The sequence below is a fragment of the Hemibagrus wyckioides genome, linkage group LG08 (assembly GCF_019097595.1).
Source record: "Hemibagrus wyckioides isolate EC202008001 linkage group LG08, SWU_Hwy_1.0, whole genome shotgun sequence".
In the NCBI taxonomy this organism is placed as follows: domain Eukaryota; kingdom Metazoa; phylum Chordata; class Actinopteri; order Siluriformes; family Bagridae; genus Hemibagrus; species Hemibagrus wyckioides.
In genome coordinates, this window is record NC_080717.1 from 6,885,001 (window position 1) to 6,903,083 (window position 18,083).

Sequence of the window (18,083 nt, forward strand, 5' to 3'; positions counted from 1 at the left end):
TATTGTCTCGTAACGCCCAGAGCACGTCTTTTTCACAAGACTCGACCGAAAGGGTCTTCAGAGTTTCACAGTCGGGTTTTTTTTCCACAGTCGTGCTGTTAAATGGACAAATGGAGCAAATACCGGAGCAAAATTCCACACCACAGAGACGAAGACAAAGTGACTGACGTTTAAATCAGCGTCGAATCAGAGAGCTTTTCTGAAGACGTGATGGTAAATGTATGCGAGTCGGCGAGGTGGGCCATCCATCAGGAAGGTTTTGTAGCCGCTGCTGTAGCGCGACAGAGACAAATGGAGCTGAGATAACGCAGCCGTGACCTTACGCTCGGCCGTGGGAGGACAGGAGCGAGGCATGATCCATGGGAAAGTCTTTACATTTTTACCATGGTCCTCTGCCACAGTAAATCTCAGCCATAACTGGACAGGGACCTCATGTGCTCGTATTTATGGCTGCCCGAAACCGAAACCATGTGGACGAGTCGAGGGCTGATGAGTGGCCAAATATGTTTTACAGGTCACCGGATGTAATGCATAAACACACATGGGCAAGGTTAATCACAGGCTCTGAGGAGCTTATAGAAAGAGTTAGTGGGATCAGGAAACACTGTTAAATCCTGATAATTAGATACGACCTTTAACCTTATAAACAGCAACAAATAAAAATCGATAGATAGATAGATAGATAGATAGATAGATAGATAGATAGATAGATAGATAGATAGATAGATAGATAGACAGACAGACAGACAGGCAGACAGACAGACAGACTGACAGACAGACAGACAGACAGACAGACAGACTGATAGATAGATAGATAGATAGATAGATAGATAGATAGATAGATAGATAGATAGATAGATAGATAGATAGATAGATAGATAGGTAAGGATAGGAAAATACAAAGAAACAAATAAATAATCTTTTTATTAAAAAAGAAAGAAAAATAATAATAGTAATAAGTAAAGCTTTAAAGAATGGGGAAAAAATAAAATTATATTATCAAATAATTTTGATAACAGAAAAAAAATCAAACAATCAAATAAACTAATTAATTAATTAATTGGAAATAAATAAATAAATAAATAAATAAATAAAGTTTATATTAAATTAAAAATTGTATATTTAATACAGTTGTTTTTTTTTTTGTTTTCATACACATTCAATATTTTATATCATATCTTTTAGAAGCTGCTGTGTGATGCATTGGCAAAAATCAATAAAATAAGAATATGTCAAAGTAATTGACTCCATAATTTATATATTCCACAAGTCAAGTGTTCGACAGGAAGTGGCGTCATCCACATTTCCTGAAGATCATGTAAAGAAGAAAAGGAAGTTTCTTGCACGATGGTTAAAATGAAATAATTAAAGTAAAGTAAATCATCAGAATGTCCTCGATGAGCTCATGGCGTTAGCATGGAAGCTAGTGATGTACAGATTGTGTATTTGCTAATTATATATGCTAGCGTCTTAAATATTCCAGAAGAAAACCTGTGATTTTCAACCTTGTTACTCATTTAACATGAACATTTTTCAACTACGAACATTTCAAATACTTAAAATTCAAAAAGGCATTACAGATGCTCCATATGTTAGTGTACAGACATCACTACTGGGTTTTTTTTTCCAACCCCAGCATACAAACTGCACTAATTGTAAAGCTTTTAGAGGAGCACGGAAGCTCTAATGAACAGTATTTTGTATTAAGCATTTTTTTTTCCTCATGCTTTGACAAGCAGCCCGAGAAAATGACTTTTGATGGGTATTATGCAAATGATACCAGCTGTTACTTCCAATGGAAAAGACTCCTAATAATTTTCTCTCTCGATTTCCATCTTGCCTCCCTAACCTAGTCTCTTTCCTTCTTTCTTCACTTTCTTTCTGGCACATCTGCCTGTTAATCCACTCGGTTGTGAGGGTCAGACATCTGTGAGCAGCAGCGGTGGTCTGATTAGCGTACAGCGGTGTCCTCGCTGCTCCCGGTCGAGCTTGTGATGAAGCTCGGGCTGTGTATCTAGAGCAGAACTGAGCTCATTAACTCCCATTCACACACAGACACTCTCTCTGGCCTTTATACAGCAGCCACCAGCACGTGAACAGGTTCCTCAAGGTCAAAGAGAGGAGCTGAATGAAGCAGACTCACGGCAGGAGACGGGACATCATCATGCAGCCCTGGCCTCAGCATACAAATCACAGGCACATCCGAAGTTTCACCTTCTTTTCAAATCGTTTTTGCGAGGCATTTCTATTGCAGAATAACTATGAATAAATATGAGAGCCCGTAGCGCAGGTTTCTGGAACCGTGACAAGCTGAGAGTCATTTTTACAAGAAACACTGCCGGAAAATAAATATATATATATAAATATATATATATATATATATATATATATATAAATATATATATATATATATATATATATATATATATATATATTTATAAAACATGAAATAAAACAAAAGGAAACTGAAGGAATTTTAAATCAAATAAAATAAACAAAACACAACAAAATTACAAAATAAATAGAAACAAAATGAGTCAAACTAAACAAAAACTACATGAAAAAAACAATAAAAAATAAAAATAAATAAATAAATAAATAAATATTTTTAAAAAAGACAAAATAAGACACAATAACATAAAAAAAATTCTAATAAATTTGGTGGCTATTTTTACACATATATTGTGAACAAATAGATGTTAGAATAGATGCAGAAAATGATGTTATGTCTTGTCTTAATTATGCTGTGTAGCATTTTCCACACTAACCAATATCTGCGCAAAATAAAGCTGGGGTAATTACGGTGCATCCATATTAATCTGCCACGATTATTCTAAATCACAATAGTTTTGCATCGACTGATTGAGTGGCATTTAATAAATGAAGATTGCCAAATCCTTTCTCCAAACTGCAGCATTATCATTCCTTCCGTGCTATCTCTCCTCCGCCGTTCCGTCTGCGGGTGTTTGGGAGGCGTCTGCTGAGAGGGAGCTCTGGAGCACATCCTTTTATGTTTATTAGCCACATTACGGACTATATCGGCACATTTGCAGAAAGGAGGCGCCTTAATGAGGCCAAATTAATTCTGCAGAGATATTAAACAAAAGCTGATGAGAACAGCCTATCAAGCATGACTAGGTGAAAAAGATGTGTGGTGTGTGTGTGTGTGTGTGTGTGAGAGAGAGAGAGAGAGAGAGAGAGAGAGAGATGTGTGTAAGCCGGTGTGACCTAATTCAGAGCGCCAAGTGAGCTCTGTCAATTTCCTTGACATACACACCCATTTCTTCGAAACATTATAAATTACTCTATGAAAATGCGTTTTTCCTGATCTCAGATCTCAGATCTAAGTTCTAAGTGCTTTTTCTAATGCCATCGTTAGCTGAAAGCCTCTAAATGAATGTGTGCAAAAATAAAAAATAAAAAAAAAGCTGCAGATGTAAAGTCAAATACATCAAGGCTGTTTCTGACACTAGACTCAAGCTCGGTCTCTATCGCTGTATAACATAAGCAGCCTTATGTCTCTAATCTGTATTCTCTTGTATTGAGTGGTTCAGTAAAGCTCTCTGACTCTGAACATGTTCAACATAATGGGAAACGAGCAAAGCAGCTCAAGTGGTATTAATAGAGCGACAGCATGTAAGCCTATTTGGGTAGGAAACTGAAATGCAGCCTTTTTTTTTTTTTATTATTGATTCGTGTAACAATTTTATTTACACTCTTACGCCTTTTTACTAGGATACGGCGACTTCCAGAAATGTCCATAGGTGCTTGTTAGTTGCTGTGAAACGACAGTGTGGCTGTAATCTCAGAGTACAGCTTTGGTGTGCTGCACTAATCCCTGTGCGGTGGTAGACATACACACAATGTGTAAATACTGCAGAGACAAAACACGTGCTGGCTTTCGTCCAAGGGAAAAGTCCCAAACGTCCCATTCATGCTCTCAACAAACACGTCTGGGCCCAGAGCTTATCAAAACAAGGGTTTATAATCGCCCTATAGTACGCAAGTCAGCCATTTTATGATGCTGTTATCAAAAGGTTACAATGAACACACACACACACTTAAACACTGGATCATATGATCTACTGGTTAAAAGTTTTGAACACACCATGTATAGTAGTCTGTGATGAACGTTTGAAGGTATATCTTAATACTTAAAGACATTTTGAACCCGAGACCAGGTCGAGTGAATCGTATGGTTTGGTTATTATAAACACATAAAAAGCATAAAATGCCAATAAAAATGCCTTTTACTAATATTATTAGACAAATCAGGTATTGAAGTCTATGGATAACTTTTCTTCTTTTCCACTGAGGACATCAGAGGCAGCAAATTAATGTTTATGTTTAAACCACTGATTTTATTTATTTTATTATATTTGAAAGTATTAGATTCTCGATCCCTGATTTTATTCATTCATTCATTCATTCATTCATTCATTCATTCATTCATTTATTTATTTATTTATTTATTTATTTATTTATTTATTTTATCTTGTGTCTAGAGGTGTCAGTCTGTCTCAAACACTTTAATAAATAATAATAATAATAATAATAATAATAATAATAATAATAATAATAATAATAGTAATAATATCACAGCCATCTCTGGAGAACTACAAAGGTGTGATTGAAAAGGTGATTGAAATGGGGAGCTCATAAAATAAAATAAAATAAAAGTAAATTAAATCCAAAATAATTTAAAAGAAATATAATAAGAATAAATAAAAAAAAAATAAATAAATAAATAAAAACTGATTTGCACCTATTTTGTGCACTAAAATACCAAACTGTTGAAGAAATTATTATGCCAAATAAAGTTTAATAACATGAATAATTAGTAAGAATAAATAAAAAATCCAAGTAATTACGGTGCATTCAGTTTAATCTGCAATGGTTGCTGGAGAATGACACTAGTGATTTATATAAAATAATCGGAAGGAGAAGCTCATGTGTGAAATTTCGTGTCATTACTCATGTAACATCGGTGTGTAAATTTTGTAAACTTTGAATGTGACGCACAGAAATTTCATTTAAAACAAAGAAAGAAAAGAAAAGAAAAGAAAAAAATCCTGTAAACCCCTGCTGCACGGCCACACTGGTGGTAAAATTCTAGCGTAGCCATTAGAAAGTCCATCGCATTAGCAATTGCACATGCATATTTCAAATGGACCATTTCCCATATGCAACCCAGTGCAAGTAAAATAGTCTTGTCTCCAAAAACCACACTTCAGCGGGTATTTACCCAACATAATCCCATTAGCATGAATCACTCTAATGCGCTGTGGTGCGGTATGAGCCCTGCTTTCCCCACACATGGTGTCGTTTGTGATAGGCCAGCAGAGCCAGGCGGCAGATGACTCAGTGCAAGTGAGGATGCTTACTACAGGGAAGTGGCGTCTCGCTTTGTGAGTCTTGGCAGTGCGGTCTAATCAAATGTTCCTGGAAATGGCTTCCTGTCCGGTGATGGGGAGTCGGGCTCCGTGCGAGATAAAGATTTCTCTGCCTCCGATGCCAAAAGCTGTTTTAATAACCCAGGCTGTCTGTGATGGAGTGCTATAGGAGACTGTGGCGAGGTACAATGCCGTATTATGCTCTGGGCTGCAGTCAGGAATGGTTGACCAGTTGTTACGGATCAGTTCATTTCAAATGTGGCGGGTTGTAACTGCTTAAAAAAGTGCACCCTGTGATTTTGGGAAAACAAAGTAGGGCGGCATACTGGTTTGAAACTTAAAAGGGAAAAAAAAAAAAAAATTTAAATAATATTGGCAAAAAACAAAAAGCACAAAACATGAAGCTAACTCGCTTTGACTCCACATACTGGAACTTTTACATTTAAACTTCTAAATGTTTATAGAAATTTAATATAAAGTGATTTTAATTATCATATTAGCCTGAGATTTGAGTATTTAGAAAAGCGATATTGGCTTTTTAGATATTTAAAAATAAGGGTGTAGTTACAGACGGTAGATAATATAGTTATAGTTAGAGCTACAGCTATAAATATTGTTACGCCATACGTTACGATACGTTATAGTTACAGTTGTAGCTATTGTTACTGTATAGTTATAATTATTATAGTTACAATTGTAGTTTTTGTTACAGCTATTGTTATAGTTACTGTATAATTATCGTTAAAGTTATGCTGATTGAAATTATTGTTATCATTACTGTATAGTTATACATGTTATGGTTATAGCTGTAGTTACAGACACTGTTATAGTTACTTTATAGTTATAGATGTTATAGTTAGAGTTATAAATGTTATAGCTTTGGTTATAGTTGTAGATATAGACACTGTTATAATTATAGTTATAGTTACTGTATAGTTACAGATGCTATAGTTATGGCTATTGTTATTATAGATTGAAATTATTATCAGTACTGTATAGTTACAGATGTTATAGTTATGGTTATACCTGTAGTTATAGCCACTGTTATAGTTATAGTTAATGTGTAGTTATAGATGTTAAAGTTATTGTGACTGTATAATATAAATGTTATAGCTTTGGTTATAGTTATGGATATAGAAGCTGTTATAATTATAGTTATAGTTACTGTATAATTATAGATGCTATAGTTATGGTTATAGTTATTATAGCTATTGCCACTGTTATAGCTATAGTTACTTTTTGGTTATAGACATTACAGTTATGGTTATAGTTATAGTAGTTATAGACACTGTTATAGTTATAGTTACGGTATAGCTATAGATACTATAGATATAGCTACTGCTACATACAGTTATTATATAGTTCTTGTTACAGTGGTTAGAGTTATTGTTTAATTAATTACTGTCTAGTTATAGATATAGCTATAATTATTATTACTATCGTTACAGTAATAAAAGTTAACTCAAGCGCACAGCGTTTAAATATCACAGCTTCTTTAGTTCAGCAATAAGTGGTAATTTATTCTGAGCCTTACACCTCACAAATAGCAAGTCTCACGTGATAAATGGTTGTCACTTTGCTGTTTAACTGTAGGTGTTGTTTTCTTGTAACATCTCATGCAACAGATTCCAGCAATGTGAGAATTTGTGTTTTAAATCCAAGGCAGGCTTTACAAGACAGTTGATGACCAGTTGATTGTTTTCCTATCAGAGCAAACTGGGATGTGTTTTATTCCTCTTAGGCCACAGCAATTTCCTGACGATTACATTTTGGATTAATGGAAGAACATGTACTTCTTCGACATTTCTAGCTACATACAAAGTCCTGGAAAACTTGGAAGTTACAGCTCTACCTCTCACTGTTACAAAAAGCACTGACACTGGAGACTCCTTCCATAAATATTATATAAAGCTTTGTATCTCCGCATACAAAGCTTCCTCATGTCAGTTTTTTTTAAAATAGTGCAGCTGCCATAAAAGTAAATAAATTAACCTCTGGCTAATCAGGATTGAGACGTGCTTCTTAATTGTTATTACTTGTAGTTTTTGCAGTAAATTTGCAGTAAAGCTAATCACTGCAGTGTTTCTCCCTCGGCACTGCCAATGTTATGCAGATGAGGAAGGCGAGAGGAGACGTAGCATGACGTAGATGCGTTTTAAACGGTTCTATCTGATTACACAGAGCAAACAGTGAGGAGTCTGATGAGTGTTTGTCTGCTGGTGAGCTCTTGCTATTACATCATCACTGCCGCGATGCGGAGAAATGAGGTCAGCGAACAGTCGGGTCTCATCAGTGCTTGGTTCTCTGCTAAGGATATTTAGGAGAGAAGCTCACAGCTGCTTGCCTATTATGATTCATTGAATGAGCTCATTGGAAAACTGCTAGGATTAAGTATTTAGGCTTGTTGTGATTATAAAATTGAGAGAAAACCCCCCAACGAGGGCCGGAGTGACTAACATTAGCATTTGCAAAACCGCAAGTGACCCGGTTAATGAGGGTTAACGCTAGTGTAATAATGTGCACGCAGCTATTTTATACAAAATACTCGACTTCTGTTCGCCTTTCTGGACATGAAAAAGATTGCAAAGACACAACAAATGACATTTAAATAAACAAAACCTATTAGTAAAGGTCATGGGGTAAAGAAAACAACCTACCGGAGTATCAACTACGTAAATAAATAATGTGCTATATGGGCAATTTTTCTAAATGTTGTCGTCTACGGCAGGTTTTAGCAGACTAAATAACTATACTAAACATCCAAGATGCTCACAATCCTATCCAACAGGGTTGCCAGATTGGGACGGGTTCTTTCCCAATTGGGCTCCTTTTGGACCTTTCTAACCGGAAAAATGTAGATTGGGCGGGTTGATAAAATTTGGGCTGGTTATTTTAATAATTTTCCATTCAAACGAACTATAAAGTTTAATATGTAATGTTGACGTTATAATTATATGGTTCAGTTTAGCCAATAAGGTTCAGGAGAGTCCTGTCCTGTTGTATTAGTTATCATAGTATGGATTTTGGGCTGGTATTTTTTGAAATTAGCAGGTTTTATGCTGTAGTTGGGCTGGAAATCTTCAATCCAATCTGGTAACACTGCTATCCAACCTATCCAATCCATATATATTAATACACAATTAGTATTTATATGTAAATGATTAGGATATAATGTATGGAATGAAACATTTGGGAGTGTGTTATTATAGGAAAGTCTAACTAAGGAGAAAAAAAACCAGAAGGTCCTCAGTTCTGTAAAATCTTCTTGTGCAGAAAATACTGACCGCTTGAAAAGCAGTGATACTGGAGACTCCTTCCAAAATGTTTAACAGTAATGAAAACTTAGAAGATTGGAAGAATTGAACTACTGTCACAGTGCTTTCTAATAAAATTCCTCTCTCTCTCTGTCTCTCTCTTTCTCATATTGCATTATCCACTATCCAAAATCAACATAGACTTGTTTTAATAAGTCAAAAGTCACCAAATGTTCTCCTGTATCCAAAATCACCGGGCCATTATGTAGCAGGTGGAATATTTCTGCTTTATTTCTTTTCATTTTTGTCTTCTATCCTCAAATCTACCCTGGTGATAAAGCTATTAAACTCAAAACCCCAGAGAGCATTAACTGTTTTTTCGGAAAGATCAATAATCTTATCTTTCCGTCAATGCCTCAGCACAACCATAACAACAACAACAACAACAAAAATAATAAAATAAAATAAAAACCTGGCCAGCTATTCACAGTGAGCACCGAAACACTTGCCACTAATCAATACACCTAGATGATAACAGAACACTTCCAAAGCCATTTGAGTGACGTCTTATCACTGCACTGTGCTCTCAACCTGTCAAAATATTGTGAAGCAGGGCAGCGTTAGGGGACAGCAGCAACATTTCACGCCTTTCACAACCCAAAAGCCTGGGTGCTCCAGACACGTCTCTTTATTTAAGCATGCTGTGGGAGTTTGAGGGATACCGAAATAGCCTATAACATACAGTATCAGGGTGCGATATTGCAGAAAAATCATATCCTGACACTTAAGATATCTCTAGATAAGATCTTTATTATATATCATATGTGTCACATAGCGAGACTTGGAGTGACCAAACGAATTGAAGGTATAAACATGTTAATTGAATTAGAATGAAAACAATATGGAAAATAATTCATCAAAATGTGAAACACATTTCTGCGGATTGCTATGACACTGCTAGGAAAAGAGGATAAAATTGCAAAATTGACTTTTTTTTTTAGATTAGAAATGGTATAAAATGTAAGCATCTAACCCGCTGCTTTCTATCAAGGATTTTTTTTTCAACGGAAAATATTCTAAGCAGATATTGTGATACCTAGAAAACTACATCACTTATCACAATATCTGCATGATATAATCGCATGGCCCTAGACTCAAGTTAAAATAATGGCCCCAGCTAGAGGGGTAGATATATTTTTGACGCAATTAATGAGCAGGCACTTCTTCCCAAGTGCAACAACACAGCATCTGCTCAGGTGAGAGTTTAACACAGGAAGAGAAGGAAAGCCTCTGAGAATATCTATACCATCAGCAGCAGCTCGAGCTTCCGCACCTCAGCCGGAAAGAGGCTGAAGAAATGTGACTTGAAGAGAGCTGGAATAATAATTGGGCAGAACAACAGAATGGCGGCGGGTCCCGAGGGAGCCACTAGAACTGAATCCACTCTTTAACAAAGCAAAGCTGAGCGAGGTGTGTTCGGGGGGGAATCAAATCAGTGTCCTTGAAGATGTTTCCTTTTCTCCTGAGAGCTATTTCAGTCTCGCTCTCACTCTCACCATCTTACCTTCCTCTCGCTTGGCTGTCTATCTATCTCTCCCTCTCTCTCTTTTTTAATTTATGCATCTTATTCTCTCTCTTTTTGTCACACACAGACGCATGCAGACGCTGAGGCAGTGACTCATCTGTGAGAGGAGGGGTAAAATGGGGTATAGAAAGAAAAGACAGAATAAGAGAGAAATACAGAGAAAGAGTATGCAGGTCCAACAACAACATCCATCTCTATCTTCCTGTGAGCCGACCGCTCTGAGGCCACTCGGAGAGCAATCAAAATTCCCCAGGTTTCCATTCTTGCCACATGCTTAGCTGTACAATGCGAGTGCGCCATATGCTCCAAGATGGGATTTGGTGCAATTTTAAGCCCGATGGCCTTCAAATTCACAGCAGAACAAAGAGAGCGAACAGCTGGCTGTCTCTCCGTGGCTGGATGGCGCCGAGTCAACCTGTTCAATCATATGCCGTCCTTGTTTACCTCGGCTTATCTCCGTATTTGGTTTACTTACTCCGAACGCACGCAGCCGGGAGCCGAGAAACTTTAAAGCGAGCAAAAATCCCAGCTTTAAGCAATCGAGAAAAACGTCTCTGCTGATGAGCGAACGACGCCGTCAAAGTGGAACGATTCATGAGCGGCAGCCCTGCAAGCCTTTATGAGCTTTAGCGATGTGATAATTACAACTCTATTACACAGCCCCAGACCGTTATCTTTCACCTCCTCCCTCCTGCTGTCCGGACCTTTCATGTCTGCTTTCCCCTGTCCTTAAGGGCCATCCTGGCCTATCGAATGAGCTCGTTTCTCCCTGCAGGGAACCATAGGATCAGATGTTCCCTTTGGCAGCGGTGTAGAGAGAGGGGGCTACACGGCACGGCTTGTAAAAAGCTTTCAGCACGGCTCAGGTATCGCGCCCCGAGCCAGGTCAGCACGACTCCGCTCTCTAAGTGTCAGGCGCACAAATGAGCTAGTGATAAAGCTCCCTGCAGCTTTCACCTCCACCAGGCTTAATACACAACGTATGCTGGGCCTTTCAAAAAAACAAAAAATCCAGTACTCTAGCAAATGTAAGTGTTCTAAAGGGGTTAGATTTAAATTCCCTAGACAGAGATCCGAATTCAAATACACAACTCGGTCACAAAAGGGCTTTCTTGCTGTTTACATACAAATCTAAACCTCTTGTATTATAACTGGGTTTGACATAAGTAGCATATAACTTAAAGCAAATCTGCTTAATATAGCTAAAATGACGATTGCTCATAATCATATCAAACACGTTAAACAACAAAACCATTTAATATCCCCATAATCTGATTGGTCAGAAGCTGTTGATTCATTTTCTACAGCAGCTCTGACAGTAGTTTAAGATAATGCACTCGGTACTAATATGTTAACATTTCTATAGTAACAGATCATTCGCAAAAAGACTTTCACGTAAAACGTAAAGAGACATTCACTGAGTCTCCAGTGTCAGCACTGCATAAAGGTTTAAAATTGGCAAGGAATTACTGTTCATAGCTGTTCTAGCATAAGTGATAAGAGAACAGCTAAAAAACAAACGTGTGACATTAGATTCATTAATAAATATTAACATGGAAAAAAGGTATAACAGGAATAAAACACTCTGGAAAAATCATTCACTTCAGGGTGGCATCACATCACTGATCCTGTAACAGAACGCTAGGCCTGGTTTTATTCCATACGTATAATATACCGCTCCATACAAAAGATGGAACCGTTCCAGATTCCTGACTGACAAGATTTTCTGAAAAGCTTTTTTTGTTTCCACAAGGCTCAAGGCTCACACTGTTAGGCTACCTGGAGATTTAAACAGCAAAAAAAAAGAAATAAAATAAAATAAAAAATACAGACGGGCACACGGAATGAAGTTTATTGCAAATTTGCTCTAATTGGAGCATGTTTAACAAGCATACACCTACTTACAGAAAAACAGTGGAGCGACTATTTTGCTCAGCACTTGACATTTAAATGCGGTTTGAGTAAACAAGTACGCTGTTGCTAGCATCGCTAGGCTCCGAAAGAAAGATAAACACACAAAACCATAAACGTCTGTCTAATGTGTTCCTTAATACTAATGTTCTGCCATGCATTATGACTTTTATGACTAATTCCCAAAATTCTTCCAAAAGGAATGTGGGTATAAAGCAGGTCTTATATTAAAAAAAAAAAATAATGCAAAGACTCAAAGTCAGAATTTCCATTCAGTTTTTTTGCACAAAGAAGGATCACTTAACATCAAAGCATGAACTCGGTGTTCAAACCACAGGAAAGTGATGGGCAGGCCCTCTTACCGGGTGGTAAACTGCGAAAGCCTGAGGTTGTTTAGCTAATTATTAACAAACTACGCCCTTATGTCAACCCCTGACTGTGCCAGCTATCAATGTAAAACAGATTTAGCCAGGGGAAAGCCAGAACCGAGCTGGCAATTTTTCCTTTCTAACTACCATGGCATCCAAACGAGAGCAAGAAATGGCTTTAGCATCTGCGGGAAATGTTTCAAGTAGAAAAATCAGTACTCACCTCCCCTGATTGAGGGAGAGTCAGCTTGGGAAGTTTGCCCTTGCTCCCTACTGCGTTGCCTTTGCCATCCATCAGGCTTGTAAATGGCGTTCCACCGTATCCATCTGTGATTTCTAGAGTGGGCTTGAGCTCAGGAGAGTCATTGGGTGCCTGGTCCTGGCCGTCCATGGGCCGGACGTAGGCTGTGGGTTTTTGCTGTCCTCCGCTGCTGGGCTTGCAGTGCAGGCCCTGGGGGAATGTTGGCGTAGACAGACCACCGGGTACCAGAGAAGTAGAGGCCACAGGTGACCCTGAGTCCTGCTCACAGGGTGAGCTGGCAACATTTGGCACCTTGGCTGGCTGCCCGTGCCTCCTGCTGGGGTGTGTGGAGGTGGACGAGGTGCCAGGGCTCGAGTCACCCTGTTCCTGTTCTTGCCCACTGGAGCTCTGCTTTCCCCGGCTGGCGGCCTGAGCCACCTGGCTGCTGCCCGAAGTATGCGCTCCTCTTGACCATTCGGAGGAACGGGACTTTTTGGTGCTCTGGTGCCCATGGAGGATGCTGGGACCTGCCATGTTGGTGGTAGGTGGAGGAGGCATGGAGGTGGTGTGGTTCGCTGGCTGGGATGAGGCGGCTCTGCCACGCTGAGCTTCGGTGAAGAAGCTGGGCTGGTCAGTTTTCTCCACTGGGGTCTGAGGAACTGAGTTCTTAGGGATGCCCACCAAGTGGCTTTGGTTAGAATGGCTGGTCAAAAGTTCCTTCATCTCGTCATAGTTACCCAATGTGTTCTGGACTCGGTTAGCCAGGGCATCACCTTTATTTGTCTGTAATGACAGGAAAAAAAAATCATGGACATCTGAGCATAAATTACCGTCCTTCTTTTAGTCCAACCACTGCCTATACTAGACTCATCTTTACTTCTGACAGTTAAGTATTCTTAGACATCCAAAGGAGTTTCTGTTCCAAAGGGGAAAAATTTGGAGAACACTTTAGGATAACAGAGTCTACTTTGTTTTAATAATAACGCTGCCATTTAGATTACCAAAGGACCACTACCTGCAGTTTGTATTGGCACATGTGTGCAGCCTGTAGTTATGAAAGAAAGAAAATAAGAGGGAAAATATGAGCAAGTGTGCTTGTGTGTGTGGGTGAAAGTCAAAGTCAAAAGGGAAACCTACATAAGCACATGCTGCATAGGCGCAGATGTGCAGTTCAGTGTGCATCTTTCTTTTAAGTGCAAATAGCGAATAATCAGCTCAAGTGTGAAAAATTCGAGCTGATAATTTGAAAATAGCAAACGCTACATGTAGGTTTAATTTACCACAGAGTAATAGCAATTACAGCTTACAGGTTGGTTTTTTTGTTTATGTTACAGACGCACCACAATATTAGCAGAACAGTCACTTTTATAGCTTGAACAGTGAACGTGTAGAAAATCAGTCAGCTTGAAAGTCAGCTTTCAAAAGAACTTGGCTACTTTCAGCAGGCCAGCTAACTAACTGGCCGGGTTAGCTGCAAGCCTGAGAAGAAAAACAAAAAGAAACACACACACAGATACACAGTTACATCCCTTGTGTATATTTTAGTAACTTGATCTCTTTTCAGTGTGCATTTTGTTATTTTGAAACCGAACTGAATTGTGTAGTGTGTGATCTTAGTTAGCTAATGTAAGTGTTTAGCAAGCTTAAAAATAAGCTCTTGTGCTTTGTATGCTTCTGATGCTGATAGTCACAAACTAGCGGCAGCCAATTAACTAAAAGGATGATCAAAACAAGAACATTTGGTTTCCTTCCTTTGTGTATTTTTGTTAATCAATCTCTATTCTGTCTGTATAATGTTATCTCATCTGTATATTTTGCTAGACAGTGTGAATTTTGTCCCTTGTTTTGTCTTGTAGCTAGCTAAATAATGTTAGAGGACTAGATTGCTGCTACTGGCTTTGTGTAAGGATAGACACCTTTTAGCTAGTTTGGTGACTAGCTCTTTGTTCTAGGGAGAAAGGATAATGCAGTGCCATGGTGCAAGTTTATTCATAATTGGAGTGTGTATTTTAATTACCTTGTCTCTGTTCTCTTAGAATTTAGCCTGTCTTTGAGCTAACTACCTAATATTAGCAGATCTTGATACCACTGGATTTTTGTGAAGCTTGACTTGTTGTTTTTTGTTCTGAGAAATAATGATGTAACTGAGCTGACGTATGACTCCAGTGTCCTGAAACTCCTGGCAAATCAAACCCGTTAGCTCTGACTGTAAATTACTGTGAATTGCTATTACAGGCTCGTCAGAGAGGCTCACAGCAGCTCAGGAACTCTACGTTTTGGGATTTTTCTTTCTCCCTTGATTCAATAATCATGTTTTTCTCATTCCTAACAATACATCAATGCGCTGCAGCTTTACGGCATTGGGAATTAGTGTTATTGCCATGTTTTCCCACGATTAAAACAGCCAATAAGCTCTGATTTTATATTAAAGAGAAACATGCAGATCAGAAGATGCTGGCATGTCAGACGCCTTGTTTATGAACACATACACATACATGCATAGTTTTCAGCTATAAAAAAAAAAAAATATTCTGCTCTCTTTCACTCAGCTTCTGTTTGTTCCAAGAATTCCTTGTTATAATTGCTTTCTCCTTAGCCGTACCGCACATCATTAGTTTCTACAGCTTTCCTCTGCAGAGAGCCATGCAAATGCATCCCCCACTGACTCTTTCCATAATAAGCAACATTCTGCTTAATACCCAAACCCCTCTCCTACTTTGTTCATTTTTTGGCTGCATTCGTATCTCCGCTTTTATTCGAGCGATTCCAAGTACCTGTGTGATAACAATCCAATTCAACTCAGCATGCATGACATCAATTATTTCAGGCCACAACACCAGCGCTTTGGTAGAGAGTGTGTGCATGAGCATACTCGAAACAACAAACGAGCAAACAGCACTTGTGTGTGTTGCCCTCTGTTTGCAATACAATTAATAGGTCTGTTATTCCCAAGCAGTGAAAAGTATCAAGATAAATCTATTAACATTCGCCATTCATTTCACGTGTAATTGCCACATTAATAATGGAGCCCCTAAGTCGGCGATGCAAATGCACCCGCGTTGTGGCTTCTGACAACGCAAAAAAGTCAATAAACAAATAATGGTAAATGATCCACGAGCAGGAGTGAGAGCGTGCTGAACCATTATTGTGGGAAACAAATTATCTGGTGGGCAGTTAACATTTGACCCTACACTCAAAGGAGGACAGCGGGACCAGATCCACACAGCTTAGCACCCAGCATAACCTATGAACCTGCAAAGCCGCCGAGTTAATGCGGGTCGTAAAGCCGTTACGACAGTATGGCTGTCGTTCAAAGATTTACTGCAATTGGATTCGGTATAAAGGATGGTTTATTGTGTGCATCAAAACCTGGTAATTGGAAATGATAAAGACTAACTTGTAAGATGGATCCGGACATAAAAATGCAATGTAGCATTCAACTATGTTTGTCTCATCTGTATACCGATCTGTATAGCTGTACAAACATGAAAGCATCAAGCGTGTACGTGTATGGCAAGCGGGACTTGCCATAGCTGACATAACCCCTGAGCTGGAATGGCAATGCGGCTCACCCTGGCATTTCTCCAACACCTTCAGAGCGAGAGACCTCACGGGAAGGGGAAGTCTTGAGGGGAAAAGTGAGCACTGGGTGAAGTTCCCAGACACGTAAGCCCATCTGGACAGCACACAAAGGCCTCTTGTGTGAACTCCAACTGCCTGACTCATGCAGGGGAAGGTAGGACTCATGCCAAGCTCTACATTCTGCAGCCTGGGCAAGGTGAAAACTGCAGGAATCCTGGTGCTTGAGGCATTAATTGCTGACACATTATTTTAAAGGAATGACTTGTTAAAAAAAAGCCCTTCACGGATGATTAATCGCATACTTAATGGTGAAAGAGAACGAAAATTCGGGGACCACTAAAATCTTATTCAGCCTTCAGACTAAATATTTAAATGTTTTTTTTTTTATTTTGTTGTTGTTGTTGTTGTTTCGATTTAAATCCCCAAAGAGCTTACTTTTCCTAATAACGAGGTTATTCAAAAGAAAAGAAATGCTGAATAAATGATATTTTTCTCTTTGTGAAGTCGGTAGTGCAACATTACTCGTTAGTATGGATTAAATGACAGCACTGATTTACAGATACACCTCAAGCAACATGCATAACATGAAAGCGTCGAACTGGGGAGTTATCGAAATAGCAATAAACGCTAGCAGTTCCAGTCTTTTATCAGACGTATACCTGCAATATATAAAGTTATATTTTATGTTCCATCACATCTGATTCTTGTAATGAAAAAAAAACCTACATGATGATTCAAACTAGCTAGCAAAAGTTTATTCAGTCGTTAATCTTTACCGCTTTATTCTGGCCTGGCTCAGAACGGATCCGGAGGTAGGAATACATCCTGGATAAAACGTCAACCTTTTACACACTCATTCTCACCTTGGGACAATTTGAGCTGGTAATTAGTTTTTTAGTATGTTTTTAACAAAGTGACAATATGCTTACTCTGGCTTTCTGACTTTTCAATCAGAATAAAGAAATGAATTGTTTTAACGTTATTCACAAGTCTGATATATATTAGTCTGGACACTGTTGGCTTTCAGTGTATAGACACACAGTGAAACAAATTCATGTGTATTTCCGTGGGAAACTGTATATTTGAATCAGCAAGACTTTGGTTTTATTCATTTGTATTTGATCGGCTTGTTAAAACGTAAGTGTGCCAGAATAAACATAGAGTCAGATGTAGATGTTAACTTGCAGTGAGGGACTGCTTACTTCCCACAACACCCCTGGCCACTCATTAAATTTGGAGATGGAGGAAAAGAATGAAAAAAAATTGTCTCAGGAGTGAGACCATAATTATTGGAGCCTGTGCATGCAGAGGAATGCTAAGGCCAAAGTTTGTGTTCGACCTCGCAAGTTTCTTGACGTCTAAAAATGGCGAATAACTGGATATTATTCTTTCAGGATAGAATCTGGGAAAAAATTATACTGTATGCCTCACAGATGAGGCGATAGGGGCTAAAGAAATAAAATTCCCTCTGCGCCAAAATTAGGTTAATGTAGGTCTGATCTTTTGATTGTAATATGTAGTGATGGGTATATTGTACTTTTACACCAAATTTGAAGTTTCTAGGATTGATGCATGCTAAGAAAAATCAGGAGATGTACAAGTAAGAAGAAAAAGAAGTCCATTATAACATAAGCTGGCCGATTTTAAGTAGCTAGCTAGATCAGTTACCTATGTCACACTGAAGAAGCCCAGGCTTTGCTTCACTTTGGAAAGAAAACATTGGTCTAAAGTATGGTTTTGTGGTCATTG

The 18,083-nt window shown here is 38.4% G+C and overlaps 1 protein-coding gene across 1 annotated transcript in view; it reads right to left on the bottom strand.

Moving 5' to 3' along the window:
- The window catches only part of aff2 (AF4/FMR2 family, member 2), a 254,016-nt gene that overhangs the window by 159,834 nt on the left and 76,099 nt on the right, over positions 1-18,083 (bottom strand). Inside the window, exon 3 of the mRNA XM_058398044.1 lies at positions 12,735-13,535. Within this exon, the coding sequence (XP_058254027.1) occupies positions 12,735-13,535 (801 nt within the window). The remainder of the gene's footprint in view (positions 1-12,734; positions 13,536-18,083) is intronic.